Source organism: Equus przewalskii, chromosome 25 (assembly GCF_037783145.1).
Source record: "Equus przewalskii isolate Varuska chromosome 25, EquPr2, whole genome shotgun sequence".
NCBI classification, from domain to species: Eukaryota; Metazoa; Chordata; class Mammalia; order Perissodactyla; family Equidae; genus Equus; species Equus przewalskii.
The window spans coordinates 16324621-16339803 of record NC_091855.1 but is presented as its reverse complement, the minus strand read 5'-3'; the positions used below and the strand labels follow the sequence as shown (position 1 = coordinate 16339803).

The window sequence follows — 15183 nt, the reverse complement described above, 5'->3', positions numbered from 1 at the left end:
AGCTGATTACAGGGGTTTGAAAGTGAGCTGCTGTCGTTTTTCTCTCCATTCCCAGACAAACCGAGGGCTCGACTAGAGCATTGTGTACTAGCCACATAGGTCTGGCCCAAAGTGCACTAGGTTGGTGCAGTTTTGTTGGTTGATTTTTGTGTTTGAAAAGTAGATGGCTTCGAAAGTTGCCTAAGCATGCCATAAGCTTGGAAGGAGAAATTAATAAATGGGGTGAGTGGAGTAGCTTGGCCCATCTCTGCTAGCTCGTCTGTCCAATGCTTGCCTTGCATTGCAAGTCTTCGCATTGCAGTATTTTTGAGGTCACCTGTGTGTTGTATTCAGTGTCTCTGGGTTGATTGCCTCAGGTAAGACCCTGGCCAGTGCTGGGCAGTCCTTACTCTTTCTGTCTTCTTGCCAGCCTGCCCACTAGATCTTTCTACCGCTCCAGAGCATCATGTGAAGGGGATGGGCCATGCCACTGCTTTTCTTTCCCTAGAGCATGTGCACTTTTGTTAATGAAGCAGGTGGGTTCAGTAATGTTTGGCCTGTATCCCAAGGCTTTTGGGCTTTGGTGTAATTAAGCAGATAGGAGAGACATTTCCAAAGGCCCATGGAGCTGAGAGTAGCATAAGGATAAGTAACCAGTTCTAACCGTTTCCTCATTTCCTCTATTCAGCCTCAAATCCCTGGTAGATGGATACAAGCAGTGGTCGTCCAGTGCCCCCAACCTGGGGAAGGGCCCAAGGAGTAGCCCAGCCCTGCCAGGGTTCACCAGCCTTATGGAGATGGGTAAGCATTGCCCTTGTCTTGACACTCTCCCTCAGGGACTTCTTGGCTGAGCTTCTAGGACTGTTTGAAGACCCCTAGTGTTACTTCATGGGGGTTTTCTCCTTTTACTCAGCTCCTGGTCCTCCACCTTATTCCCCCTTAGTTTGCTCTTCTCCCATTTTATTGAATCTTCCCTGATCACTTTTGCTGCCATAGAGCCTGCCCTTGGCTTCCTATCCTAAGGGGCCAGTTATAGTCTCCTTAGGGCAGTGCAGAAGGATGAAGCCTTGAATCAGGCACTTCCCTTTTCTGGCTCCATTTCCTCAGATTTTAACATGGGGAGTCCGCAAAACAGGAGATGGTGGTAGAAGACACCACAGTCTTCCTCTAAGGAAGCTTCTCAGTGTTGTCTGTGATTACTGGATGGGTAAGGTCTTCTTCAGGCTCTCTCTCAGTTAGTACTCTTATCTCTGTAGATTTCCAAGGTCATAGCAGGTCAGTCTGTAGAGTAGATGGGCCTTCACCCATGTTGGGGATTCTAATGCTTTATAGGAGATTAGTCTTAAAACAAGTCTCTAGAGTAACATTTTAGAAATCCAAGGTCCCTTCCAATTTTAAGGTGGAAAAATTAGAGATGTTTCTGTTCTATCCAATGTTCTAGGAAACTCACACTGCATGTCTTGTGTTGAGGCTCCGTGTGAAAGGAGTAGCCAATTAGCAGATCCTCTTTTCTGAAAACAGGAAAACAGGCTCTGGAGTGGAGAGTGATTTCTCCATTTTGGCCACAGTTGAGTGTGGAGGGGTAAAGCCCTATTGATTCAATGCCCAATTCCTTGTCCCACCCCTATAGTCTTTGACCTCTGCATCCATAATGCTAAGCCAGGGGGACTGGGCTTGAGGGGAAGGACCAGATTCTTATTCTTGCTGCTTAATTTCCATTTCCTGTTTCCCTGCCATTCCCCTCATCTTCGCAGAGGATGAGGACAGTGAAGGCCCAAGAAGTGGAGAGAGTCGTCTACAGCATTCACCCAACCAGTCCTACCTCTGTATCCCATTCCCTCGTGGAGAGGATGGTGATGGCCCCTGCAGTGATGGAGTCCACGAGGAACTCACTCCAGTCAACTCAGCCACCAGTACCCCCCAGCTGACACCAACTAACAGCCTCAAGCGGGGTGGTACCCACCACCGCCGCTGTGAGGTGGCTTTGCTTGGCTGCGGGGCTGTTCTCGCAGCCACAGGCCTAGGGTTTGACCTTCTGGAAGCTGGCAAGTGCCAGCCGCTTCCCCCGGAGGAGCCTGAGCCACCAGCCCGGGAAGAGAAGAAGAGGCGTGAGGGTCTTTTTCAGAGGGCCAGCCGTCCTCGTCGGAGCACCAGCCCCCCATCCCGGAAGCTCTTCAAGAAGGAAGAGCCCATGCTGTTGCTAGGAGACCCCTCTGCCTCCCTAACACTGCTCTCTCTCTCCTCCATCTCTGAGTGCAACTCCACCCGTTCCCTGCTGCGTTCAGACAGCGATGAGATTGTGGTGTATGAGATGCCCATCAGCCCGGTTGAAGCCCCGCCCCTGACTCCCTGCACACACAACCCCTTGGTCAATGTCCGAGTGGAGCGCTTCAAGCGAGACCCCAACCAATCCCTGACTCCCACCCATGTCACCCTTACGGCCCCGTCGCAGCCCGGTAGTCACCGGAGGACTCCTTCTGATGGGGCCCTCAAGCCAGCGGCTGTCGTAGGCAGCAGGAGCCCCTCCAGCAATGGGTTGAGCCCCAGCCCTGGAGCAGGTGAGTCCTGTCCTCCTCCTCTTTTCTCTTTCCTGCCTTTGTGCCTTCCCCAGGAGCAGAGATGTTGGAGTGGACTCCATTCCCCTTCTGACTTAGCCAGTCAACACATTCTCATCTGGGGTAGAGGAAGTGGCCAATTTCTTTCTGTCCTGTGCCTCAAGGGTTCTTCCCTGAGGAGTTAAAGAAGACAAGCAGGTTCCAGGAAGAATCATACCTGGGACTTCTGTGGGGTGTTCAGGCCTTGGGTCTTGGAGTGCATGGTGCAGTGCTTTCAGGGTACAGGAACGGCAGGAGTCTAGCTCTGTTTGTTCCCTGAAGAGGAAACCAAACTTACCAGAAGGAATCCTACACTGACATAGGAAGGGTATTTTCTGCCATGTAGCTGGGCTCTAGCCTCTCGTTACAGTGTTAGTACAGACACTCATAAGGCAAGCTTCCGCCTGGGCATCACGCCCTTCACCACTCCTGCCTTGCTCATGCCTGACACTTCAGATCTGGAGATGTGTCCAGGTAGATTGCTCTGCCTGTGCGTCTGCCTACCTTCTCCTTCTGACACCTGCGATAGGTGGGCACACACACTCTCATCCTAGGTCTTTCCCACCACTGTCCTTTGCTTCCTAGAAGACCTAGGTCTCAGTTAGAAACCGTCTCTAATCCAGTAGGAGAAGAGGGGATGGCAATACCCTTTCAACAAGATTTGACTGTGAATGACAATTGTATTTTACCATTCAGCTTGCCCTCCCATCTTTAAATTTTTTGTTATACTCAAATAGGTGATCTCTTTGGAAATAGAGTCCTCTATATTACTCATCTTTAGATTTCTGATACCTAGCTCTGTTCCCGTCACATGGTTATTAAATGGATGAATCGCGAATCAACAGACATTTCCTTAAGTCAGGTATCAGCAGACTTTTTTTGGTAAAGGGCCAGATGGTAAATATTTTAGACTTTGTGGGTCATTACCGTTGTAACTACAGTACTCAACTCTGATGACTTAGGGGGAGAGCAGACAATGGCTGTGGCTGTTTTCCAATAAAACTTTATTTACAAACAAAGGTGGCTGGCCTATGGGTCTTGTTTGCCAACATCTGCCTTAAGTTATTTCATTACAGACGTGACCCCCATATGTCCCATTATCATCATCAGATACAGGTACCTTCTAGTTCACATTGTGTGTATCCCCAGTGCCTCCCAACACACCGCATGGCACATAGTACCTGCTCATTAAATATTTGTCATCCATATTCTCCCAAGTGAATAGGGGATATGGCAAGGTAGGGAGGGAGCAGAGTATATCTGGCCCAGAAACATGCCATCATCTGATGCCTCTCCCTTTGTCTCTTTGACCAGGAATGTTGAAAACCCCCAGCCCCAGCCGAGACCCAGGTGAATTCCCCCGTCTGCCTGACCCCAATGTGGTCTTTCCCCCAACTCCAAGGCGCTGGAACACACAACAGGACTCTACCTTGGAGAGACCCAAGACCCTGGAGTTTCTGCCTCGGCCACGTCCTTCTGCCAACCGGCAACGGCTGGACCCTTGGTGGTTTGTGTCCCCCAGCCATGCCCGTAGCGCCTCCCCGGCCAACAGCTCCAGCACGGAGACGCCGAGCAACCTGGACTCCTGCCTTGCTAGCAGCAGCAGCACTGTGGAGGAGCGGCCTGGACTTCCAGCCCTGCTCCCGTTCCAGGCGGGGCCGGTGCCCCCAGCCGAGCGGACACTTCTGGACCTGGACGCAGAGGGCCAGAGTCAGGACAGCACTGTGCCGCTGTGCAGAGCTGAACTGAACACACACAGGCCTGCTCCTTATGAGATCCAGCAAGAGTTCTGGTCTTAGCATGAAAGGGTCAGGGGTGGGCCAGGGGGAAGCAGGAGGAGCTGGGGGAGCTGGCTGGCACAGCCCTCTCTCAGAGTTGGACCCCCTGGGATCCAGCCCTACTTCTTGCACTGATAATGCACTTTGAAGTTGGAAGGGATGGAAACAGGGCCACTTCAGAGAGTCTCTTGCCCTGCAGGGCCTTTCTACCCAAGTCCACTGGAGGGACTGTGGCCATCAGCTCTGGCTTTGTAGGGGAGGGAGGGGTGCGTGCATGTCCCCATCCTCCACAGTCTTCCTCGCCTTTAGGGTGACCCTGCAGAGTCACTCAGCCAAATCTGTCTGCTGCTCCCTCTCCTCAGCCCCCTGGGTGTGCCCGGAGCCTGTCCTGGGTCCCTCTGTTAGTGCTGAGTTCAGCTTTCCCAAACACCAGGAGTGGATGTTCTGTGATTGATTTTACTCCTCTTCCACATTCTTCCCCAACACCCATGAATCAGACTCTTGTTGGTGTGAGATGTGAGCTTTTCTGTGTCCTAAGCCCTTATGTGCCAGCCGGAGGGCTGAAGGCATAGTGCCCCAGTGTGGGGCATAGGAATTGATGGAGCTGGCACTCCCTCCCTGCCCTTCCAGGTGCCCTACTTACTTATTTGAGCCTACCAGAGGTAGGGGGACCTGCCTTAGTGAGAACTTGGGGAGGGGAGGGAGTTAGGAGAAATATAGTCGAGTTGGAGTAAGGAGGGTAACAGGGTCTGTTTATCCTTGTTCCTTTTGGAAACACTCAAAGAAGGGCAGAAACGTGTTGACATCACCCATCTCCTATCTAGGGTCGACCATGGTCAGACCAGGTTCTGATACAAACACATGCTCATCCCAGGAACAGTTTCTTGGGAGACTCACTCACTGGTGCCCGTTCGGAAGCCAGAGACAAAGTCCCTGTGCTTGTCTCTTCTGTTGTCTGATGTTTGTGTGTTATACCCTTCACTGATCTTTCCTCCAGTCCCTGGAATTAGTGGACTTTGGGTTATGTGTTTGGTTGGGAGATGTCTCTACACTGCAGCACTATAGCCTGCACCACTATAGTCCTGGACACCGGGAGGTGGAACTGTAGGGATTCCTTCTCAGCCAGGCCGTCCATTCTGGGATGCCCTTGAAGTAAAACAGAGCCATTTAGTGGTCCCTTCCATAAGTGGATATGGTGAGGCAATGATGTTTGTAAGGTGCTGAGTGAGTTACTGATTTACAGTGACCTTCAAGTCCCAGGTGCTGGCAGCTGACCACAGCCTCTTGTCTCTGTGCACAGATAGCCCCTAGTGCTGGGCTCTGGACCATGAGCTGGGAGGAAGGACAACAGAGGCCAACCCCACCTCTTCTGGAATATGTTTCCTTAACTTGAATGTAGATCTTCTTCTGGAGCTTTCTCATATGTATCTTTACTATTCCGCTTACTCTGAGGCCTCCTGGGTTGGGTGTGCACAGTTGTCTTTGGGTGGGAAGAACAGCTTGGTTGGGAGCAGAGTCCTTAGGTCACGCTCCTCTCCCTTCCAGACTCTCAGTGTTGCTCCACTGTCTTTTATCGTGGAATATTGTCTGGAGATGTTGGAGGCCAACCTGCAGGTTCCCTGTGTTTGCTGCCTGGATGCCAGAATGGGGAGAGCAGGGAAGCTGACACAAGTGAGGGATTTGGTCACTGCTCTAACTGTGACAGAAGTCCCACCCTGGGGATGAAAAAAGGGTGACCTTGGTTTTCAAATTGTTCCTTGTTTTATGAGCCTACTGGCACTTTGGTTCAAGGACCCCACCTAGTCTTGGGGGAAGGCACTAGTGGTTCTGTTGCCCAGGGTTTTGTAACTGCATCTTGACTCTCTCCTCTTGGTTCTGTGAAGCCAATATGTAAGAGGTGATTTTTTGCCCCCATCCCCCACTCCTCAGGTTGGAGGGAAAAAAATGTGAATCCTGTCAGCGGTTCCAGCCAACCAAGTGACTCCTCTTCATTCTTGATGGGGAGAGGGACACAAATGGTCTGTTCTTCGCTCTTCCCCTGGACTCTCCATGGCCGCAGTCCCTAAGCCACCAACACAGGTGTAAAGCCTTGGCTCCGCTCTATGGCCCTCTGGTGGAGTGCAGCCTACAGCATGATGCAAACTGTGCTGGCTCTGGACAGTGCTCTGTGGTGTGAGGCAGGGATTTTTCCTTTGCTCATTTTCTACTTTTTGTCACTTGATTAGGTTGCAGCCATCTGTCTTGGAAGTGGTAGTGTAACTGATGTAGTGTAAACTGTATGACAGCCACTTGTCATTGAGTGAGAAGCTGAACCCAATTCTTACTCCTCCATCTGGCAGAAAGACAAGGGAAGGCTAGGTCTCTGTGAAGAGAATTGTACCTGCAAGAGGCAGAGGCAGGGTTATTCTGGATGCTTCTGTGAGTTTCCACGAAGATGGAGTAGTTACCATCTCTTAGCTCCTCCAAACCTGGTCTCTGATGGGGCTCTGCCCGCCACACTCTCTCTGTGGGGCAAGGCTGGGGTGGGATAAGGCTCCATCTAGTAACAGGTTTGTGTTGCTTTCTGTCCACTCAGGTTCCCGTGCCTCTGTGATCATGGTCAGGAGCAGCCTTGAAGCTGGGGATCAAGCCTCTGCAGTGGTAGTAGCTGGCCTCCCCTCTTCCCTTTCCTCAAAGACACTTTCCTTCTGCTCTTCGCAGGTGCTCACTGCGTGGAAGATGGTGATGGGAAACATGCTGTTCTCTGCCTCTTCTCCTTGGATCCTTCGGCTCCTCCCACTGACTCTAAACACAATTATCCTCCAGTTACCCCCCTTGGGGATCCAGGTCCCTGCAAGAGGCAGAGTTGATGTCCCAGTTATCCTCCTATGTTATTTCTAAGAGGCTTTGGTGAATGCTCTTAGCTTCTCATCCTTTTGTGTCCTGAGGGTCTGGTAGTAATGATGATGATGAGGAGGAGGAGGAAGATATCTTGGATTTGGACAACCCAGAATAACCTAACCTTTCCTCCTGACCTTTACAAAATTACATAATTTTCCTTCTGCATTAGATATACTTGCTAGTAGAGAAGGGGAAATGCTTAAAGATGAAGATTCAAGTAAGGAGAAGTGGAAAAGCTACTTAGCCTGATTGCTGAATCGGGCACCAGGCTCTGAGACCTGAACGGGTTGGCTGTGTTCCCTCTTCTGCTTTTGCTGTCTGACCTCAGGCTTGTCTCTTACCCCCTCTCAGATTTCCTTCCTGTAAAAGCGACCATAACCTCCTTCCCTGAAAGGGCATTGAGGGTACATATCAGAGCAGGTCAGTGAAGCCCGTGGCTTTCTGCCAGCGACAAGGACAAATTGCTGAAGCTGGCTGTGTGGTGCTCACCATCTCTGCCTCTAGGGGACTCAGCTACTGTTTTTTCCTTTGGCTTCTGGAAGAGGAGTGATTTGGAGTTGGCTTAGCATGACTAATGGGGACCATCGTCAGGCACATGCTCTTCTGCTTCGTTTATGTAGCACCTGGTGTTTAAACGCATCCTTCCTAATTCCCCCACTTAACTTGTCAGGCCTATCATCCCCACCATTAGTGTCTTATAGAGGAGGAAATGGGCGATGTCAGAATGACAGTTTGGGGTCTGATTTCATGGAGTCATTCCCAGGATCTGACTTGTTTAGAGACTGGAATCAGGCCAATTCCTGGAAGAATCTTTGGGAAAGGGTCTGCTGGCCCTTGGGACATGTGTCATGGTGTAAGGTTCCTTACAAGGCACCTTTTCCCTCAGACCGTGGTTGCTCAGGGACATGATGAGACACCCCAAGAGCATCTAGGCCTGACGTTGTCAACACTCTTGCTCCACAGTCCCCACGTGAGAGGCCCCCTCACACATCCCTCCCCCACGAGGAGGGAGACACCTCCTGAACATTCCTAACTCTCCAAGGTCGCTTTTAACAAAGCACAGAGAAGCGGTTGCTGAAGACTGGATGCTGAGTGGTACACTTCAGCGTTGAGATGTCCATCTGGCAGGCTCCTCTGTGGATTTTCCTCATGGGTTTAGTTAGACCTGTGCCTCGGACTCAAGTGTGTGAGGGCCCCGCCCCATCAGGCAGGTCAGAAACACTCTTGCCTATTGAGGGATTTAGGGTAAGAAGCAGATGCCAGACTTCTCTTGAGGGCTCTGCCAGAGACTGTAGACCTGGGTCAGAGGTGAGAGCCACCTGCAGCACACTGTGATCATAGGTGAACGTGGTGGCAGGGGTGGCAGGAATCTGGTGATCTGAGCTGCCCTCATACGAGTTGTATGAAGTCACACATGTCTCTTCCCCCCTCTGGACCTCTGGGCCCAGCCGTGACCTGAGAAGGAGGCTGCCTTCCCTCCCTGAAGCATGAAGCCCTTCTGACTTTAAATGGGTGGTCCCGGAGCCCCAGGTCCAGCACTGATGAGCCTCACCTTGCTCGATTGTTGCCCTTTGTGGAAAATGCTGTGTGTTTGTATGTGTGTGGCTGTAGATCAAAACCAGTCGAATGTCGGCAGTTTCATTTGGTTCAAGCTACCAGACCACCCGCTGCAGGCCTTGGCTTCAGGCCTGAGGATAATTCCCTGTCAAGCTACAGTTACTGTTAGGAACACATTGGCAATGCCTCTCTTCTTTCAGACAAATCATTGTTTTCTTAGATCAGGAATTCAAATTAATAAAAATCCACATCAGAAAGGAAAACCCACTGCTGCTTCCAGGAGTCCTCCTCGGTCCCTGGCCCCTTCCTGGCCTCCTTGCCTGGTCACTTGCTATCACTGATGTTGGAGGGCGAGAGGCAGAAGGGGGAGCCTTGGCTTCTGGTTGGCTGTGCAGGCCAGGTGGGCCTCCATTGACTTCTTTTCAAACTCTTGACTATTTTTGTTCATCCTGATGAGACATTGACGGGCCCCACCCCCTCCTTTGCCCATTTCCAGTCTTGGGCTCTGGAAGCACCCTGGCCTTCCTAGGCTTCCCTTGGAGCCCTCGCATTTGTTCTTCCGAAGGTTGGGCTCACTTCTTAATCTGGAGCCAGAAGGACTGGTCCTTCCTGATCCTTACCACCTGTGGTTCCCTACATCCCCTGCCTGTGGACTCGCTTTGGGTCTTTAGCTCATGACTGCAGCTAGAAGTAGAGAAGAGCCTCGGGGCCTAGCTGGATAAGAGCCAGGAGCTTTTCCACGCCTCTCTTTGTTTCTCTTGGAAACAGACTCACCTTTTCCCTCACCCGTCTTGCCTCCTGGCTGGTCTGACCCACCCCCCCTGCCAACACCCACAGCCTAGTTTTACTAGTCTGCTTGGTGGGCGTGGACCTGGCAACTAGATAGCTACTCCGGATGGGACAGCGGGAGTACAATTCCAGAGGTTTAGAGATGGATCTTTTCTACTGGGATGTGTGGGATGGGCATCCGGGAATTCTGCCCCCAGAGGTCAGGTTGGTTTATGAAGAGGGGTCTTGGGGCGTGATGGCCCCATGGATATGGTGTTACCTGCTCTGTACTTGCTGAAGTCCAAGGCGGAGTTTCAGAAGTAATATGTTGCCCACATTCCTGAAATCCTTCACACCCAGACACCTGCCTGCTTTGATGGATCCTGCCTTTATTTAAAATTTTGATACTGTGTTCATCGTGGTGTTTTTCATTAATTTAAATATTTTAAAATGCTGCATTGAAATATGGTTTCTCTTGATTCCTGCGATTTTCGGTGTCCCCTTAAATTTTGCGTCCTTGGTGAGTGCCTCCTTCACCTGCCCCAGGTCTCTACCCTCCCTGCCCCTCAGCTGCATTTGTGATGCATTTGTGGTGCTTAGGCAGAATGGCAAAGTGGGTTTTAGGTCTTTTCTGGTTGCCCTTCCCCTCCAGTCCTGAGTGAGGTGGGAGCTCTCTGGGAGTGTTTGCATTTAAACAGGGACGTGCTGACTTACAGCAGTGAAGCCGGGGGACAGTTTGCAGACTTGGACCTGTAGCGGGGTGGGGGGGCTGACTTTTCTTTGATGTTCTCCAGGTTCCATTCGGCTTCTTTGAAACCCTGAGGCCACTTAGAGGGGTGTCTGTTTCAGCGGAAAGGAAAGTGATTACATTGAAGAGGATCCTTTAGGTTCTCATCTTCATCCTCTTTGGGACATCTTTGAATTTCCAGAGAAGTGAATAAATCATTCTCTCTCCAGATTTCAGAAAGGACTGAAGTGGACGGAGGCATTTCACTCCCTTGCATGCCGAGGGCGGCAGCCCCAAGCACTGTGCCTGCCCCAGTCACCTTTGTAATGTCAGCCAGCACGTCACCTCCCCCGGGAGCCTTTTCGCTACATTTACTATTCTCTGTCGTCTTTACTCATCATTTGCCTCATCCTCCAGTTCCAGAAGCCATGCTGGCTGTGGCTCTTTTCTTCATCACTGTCAGAATGAGGCATGGGTTTATCCTGGCCTGGGGATGGGGACTAATAATAAATTATGAGAAACCATGGCACTTCTTCTGTGTGGGAGGTGCTATCCTAGAGGTTTGTATTCTTTTTTTAACTCACAATAATCCTGGGGTTGGGGGGGTATTACCTCCATCTAAAGATGGGGAAACTGAGGCTCAGATGGTTATGTAACATGCCCAAGATCACACGGCTAGGAAGTGACATTGCTGATCTACTTGACTGCAATGCAGTCTCTCATTTTCTTCTGGGCACATATTAGGCCACTGTTTAGAAGCCCTGGGATAAAATCGGGCTAGCGTAGGTCCACCTAGGCTTTGAGATGGCTCTTTGTCCAAGGAGGAGTGTGTCCTGTGGCTAACCTGTCATCTGCCTTCATGACTGGGCATACCCAGCGGGACTTGCAACCTCCCTAAAGCTCAGTCGACTTCCTCTCTGTTCCTGGTTGCTTTCTCCTCCACCATTTCCTCTCCACAGTTTTTCAGGGATTTGTTCTGCACAGGGGTTGAATGTGTCAATTCTGTAGCTCTTCTCCTAGGACCACTGAGGGCCTGGGGGCCTGTGGGCCTCTCTCCTGTTTCCAGCCCACAGTTGCCCCATTATGGCTCTTTGCCACAGATTCAACCCACGTCCCTCCTGGTCTCTTGAGTTTGGAAGCCTTATTGTAGCTCCTCCTTGGGAACTTGAAAGCAGGCTTTTGCCTTTTTGTCCTATCAAGCCACATGCCCTTGGTACCCAGTTGTAGCAAAGAAGAGAGATGATGAGCTTGTCAACTTTCTCCTCTAATTTTCCTCATTGCCCATCCTACACACACGCTCACGTGCTCACACAGATTTAGTCTAAGACTGTATCTATATCTTCTAGAGGATTAAGGAAAGGGGTTGAGATGGTTTTTCCTTAGTTCGCGGAAAAGCTTTCTTTGGAATTTTCCTCCCCATTAGAGCCTTTGATTCTGGCTGAAGCAAAAGTTCAGACATGTCCATTTTGTTCCTCTGTGATTAGCTACTAGTTTTCTTCCCTGGGCCTTCCCTGTTCCAGTGTCTTGTCCATGTGTCCTGACCCTGTGTCCTTGAATTCCCATTTTGCTTTGGGATTTAAGTTATTGTAATTTGTCAACAATATTTAAAAATAGAAAAGTCCTGAAGGAAACTTCTATCAGGTCCTTTTCTTTGGCTTTTTTTTTTTCCAAGGTACTGTAAATTGTTAACGAGGGGTGCCAAGCGGGCTTGGTTCAATGGTTAAACCTCTTCTCGTATTACAGTGTAATGCTGATCTCAGCCTGGTCTCACCACCAGAGCACACACAGACTTGAATAAAACTTATAACAATGACTTCTGGTTTGCCGTGGTGCTTTGTAAACTTGTCCTTTCCTTTCTTTTCTTTTTCTTTAAACAAGATGTCCAAGTAACTGGCTGTTTCTGGGGAATTTCCATATGTAGGAAAAAAATAACTAGAGAGAGAGACAGTTATGGTGCAGGAAAGAGGAGCTGGGTGAGGAGCCCCCCTGGAGGTCCTGGAGCCCCCACTGGACTACAAGGGCCCTTCTGAAGCGTGGTGCTGAACAGCACCTGCCCACGTGATTCGTCTCTTCTCACCACTGACTTTCGCACAGTCATGGATTTTGGCGTTCAGGGCCCCTAGCAAGCATGTGCTGTCTCCCACTCCTATCACTATCCACCCTGACGTTCCTGGTGAAGTTGAGAATGGGGCTAAGAGGACAATCACAACTGGAGTTGTAGCTTGTAGACGAGGTTTTCCGGTTGTGAGTCATGGATTCCTTGTGGTCTTGATACTCTTAATGCCGCTTGTCAGCTCTGTGACCTTGGGCAAGCCATTTGACCTCTCTGGGCCTCTTCTGGGACAAGCTGATCACAAAGCAGCCTTTGTGCTCTCACTTTCCATGATTATGTATTGGGTAGGGATAAGAGTGAAAGCAGACAGAAAAAATCTTGTTTGGGGCCGTTTTTTTTTTTTTGCCACTTTAGTCCCTTATTTCATCATTCAGCTGCATGTGGAAAAATGGCATCTTAATTTCTATATGGACACCTCATGCTTGAATGCCATGAGCTTTCATGTCACTCTGCACCTCCTAGCCCCTTCCTCCTGGGGAGGGGGGGACTGTGAGGTCTGTGCTGGATGCTTAGACTATGAGGAGAAAGATGGCCTTTTGCTGAACTTCAAGGTGGGTTTGACCAGGGCCCACATAACCTTTGTAAGCAGATTGGGCAAAGATGGCAAACTGACCAAGCTTCTTGCTGGAGAGCATGCCATGAAAGGTGCCATATGCTGTATGCGTTTATATAAATTGGCCCGTGTCTCTGGAAAGCAGTTGGGCCATGCAGCTTTAATTCTATAGCATGGGCCCAGAAATAACGTTTAGTAATAAAAACTAGCTGCAGTATGTCAAGCATTGCTCTAAGACTTGACCTGCATTATCTCATTTACATCTCAACATCCATAAGTGTAGATCCCCTTATTATCTCCATTTTTATATTGAGGAAAATGAGGATGAGAGTCAAGTGACATACTCAAGGCCACGCAACTATCAAAGAGTGGAGCTGGGGGTTTGTCTGATTCTAGCATCTGTGCTTGTATCATGAGTCAGATGCAAAGATTTATTTACAAGCCATCCCAACATTACTTGCAGGAGGGTTCAAGTGACTCCATACAAATGACCCAAACAAGATTTTTTTGGTCTACCTCCTCTCCATCCTCCACCCTCTTCCTCGCTCAACATAGAATCTGAGAAAATGAGAGCATGAAGGTTCTCTTTACTGATTAGAAATGGTCTAAATGCCTGACAACAGGGGGTTTCTTAAACTTTGCTTCTTTGCACGGAATTTAGTGCATATCTTCTATATGCCAAGTACCAGCTGAACACTGGAGAGTCACAGCTTGCTCAGACAAAGACAGTTGTCAAAGACCTTATGGTCTGGTGGGAGAGACTGAAATGTAAAGAAATTGGTTGAATACAATGTGGTCAGTGCGATGATGGTGCTAGGGGACCAATGTGGGCTGGCATTAGCCTGAGCGGGGCTTTCACTGACCTCATGGAGGGGGTAACACCTGAGCTGAGTCCTCAGGGATGGAGGGGCACAAAGGCAAGAGCTGGTGCCCTCTCATATCACACAGCACAGTTCTGTCTCTTCCTATTTTGAAAGTGACCCCTGTGATACCTCACACTAGTTTCCTATCTCTGGTCTTATGATAAAACCATACGTGATGCTATGTAGCCATTAAGATGAGATTGTTCAAGAATAATTAAGGAAATAGAGAAATGTTCATAAGTTAAAAGGCAGGATACAAATAACTTCAGAAACAACTTGATCTCAATTATATACAGAAAATATATTTTCTTTTCTTTCCATCTTTAAAAAACAATCTACACCTTGATAGGCATACGAAAAAGATGGAAAATAAGTCAGTTTTTTTTTTTTATGGAGAGGTATTGTAGATGGTCTAAAAATCTTCTTTTAGAATTTTTGACTTTTTTTTTTTACAGTGAATATGTGTTACTTTTAATTTCAGCAAAACCATGGTGAATACAGTAGTTTGGGAGTGCTTTCCCATGATACCAGGTTCCTCTGCCCATGTTCCAGACACCCAGGCCACTTGCTTCGAGGCCGCCCCCTGCCGCCAGCAACACAGCAGGGGACTCCAGAAGCCCTGTTCTTGGAAAGTAGAGTTGGGGTTGGGGCTAGGTCCAGCTCCCCTGTCTTAATGGAATCTCCTCCTCACCCCTTTCCTCATCACTTCCTCCCGATTGAGAGATGGTGCTGGAATGCTGAGTCACCTGCAGAATGCAGGCAGCACCTAGTGAGGATGCGTGAACAGAGGAGGTGCTATGGATGTCTCCTAGACACAGGTCCTGGGCGGGTGTGCAGCGTGATCTTGCGCAGGTACATGCCCCTCCACGAAGGGAACGGGGCTGGGCCTAGTACACCACACCCTGTTAACTTGACTACGGAATGTGCTTCGTTCAAGGCTGGGACTGATGTGCTAATGCTCTGAGCCCTCCGGTCCCCACCCCATCTAGTCCGACCAGCTCAAGTTGGAGAACATGTTTTGGCACAGGGAGTAGGGTGGTGGTGAAGGGTGGGTGTCTGCAGCTCTACCCTGCCCCTCCTCTCAATGACAGGCACTGGAGACTTCTTTGTGATAAGTAGGAAAGGGGGAGGGAAGATCCGCCCTAGGAAATATGCTTATAGATCACAGGTCTGGTCATGTTATACCGCAATGTCTGTAGGAGAAGATCCACATTCTTCTGTATGGCCTTGAGGGCCAGCATGATCTGGTCCCAGCCGACCTTCCCAAACTCCCCCATAATTTCCCTGCCCGCAGCCCTTCCCCACCCTTAATACTGTACACTTCCCTGTTCCCTGTAAGACTTGATCTTCCAGGAAAGAGGCCTCCTGCTT

At 49.8% G+C, this 15183-nt stretch overlaps 1 protein-coding gene across 4 annotated transcripts in view; it reads left to right on the top strand.

Moving 5' to 3' along the window:
- The window catches only part of MAP3K9 (mitogen-activated protein kinase kinase kinase 9), a 76811-nt gene extending 64715 nt beyond the window's left edge, over positions 1–12096 (top strand). For all 4 annotated transcript variants that reach the window (XM_070594557.1, XM_070594555.1, XM_070594556.1 and 1 more), the window contains 3 exons: positions 668–780; positions 1734–2537; positions 3888–12096. In XM_070594557.1, coding sequence (XP_070450658.1) covers positions 668–780; positions 1734–2537; positions 3888–4372 — 1402 coding nt within the window. In that variant the 3' untranslated portion in view covers positions 4373–12096. The remainder of the gene's footprint in view (positions 1–667; positions 781–1733; positions 2538–3887) is intronic.
- Positions 12097–15183: the final 3087 nt, after the last annotated feature.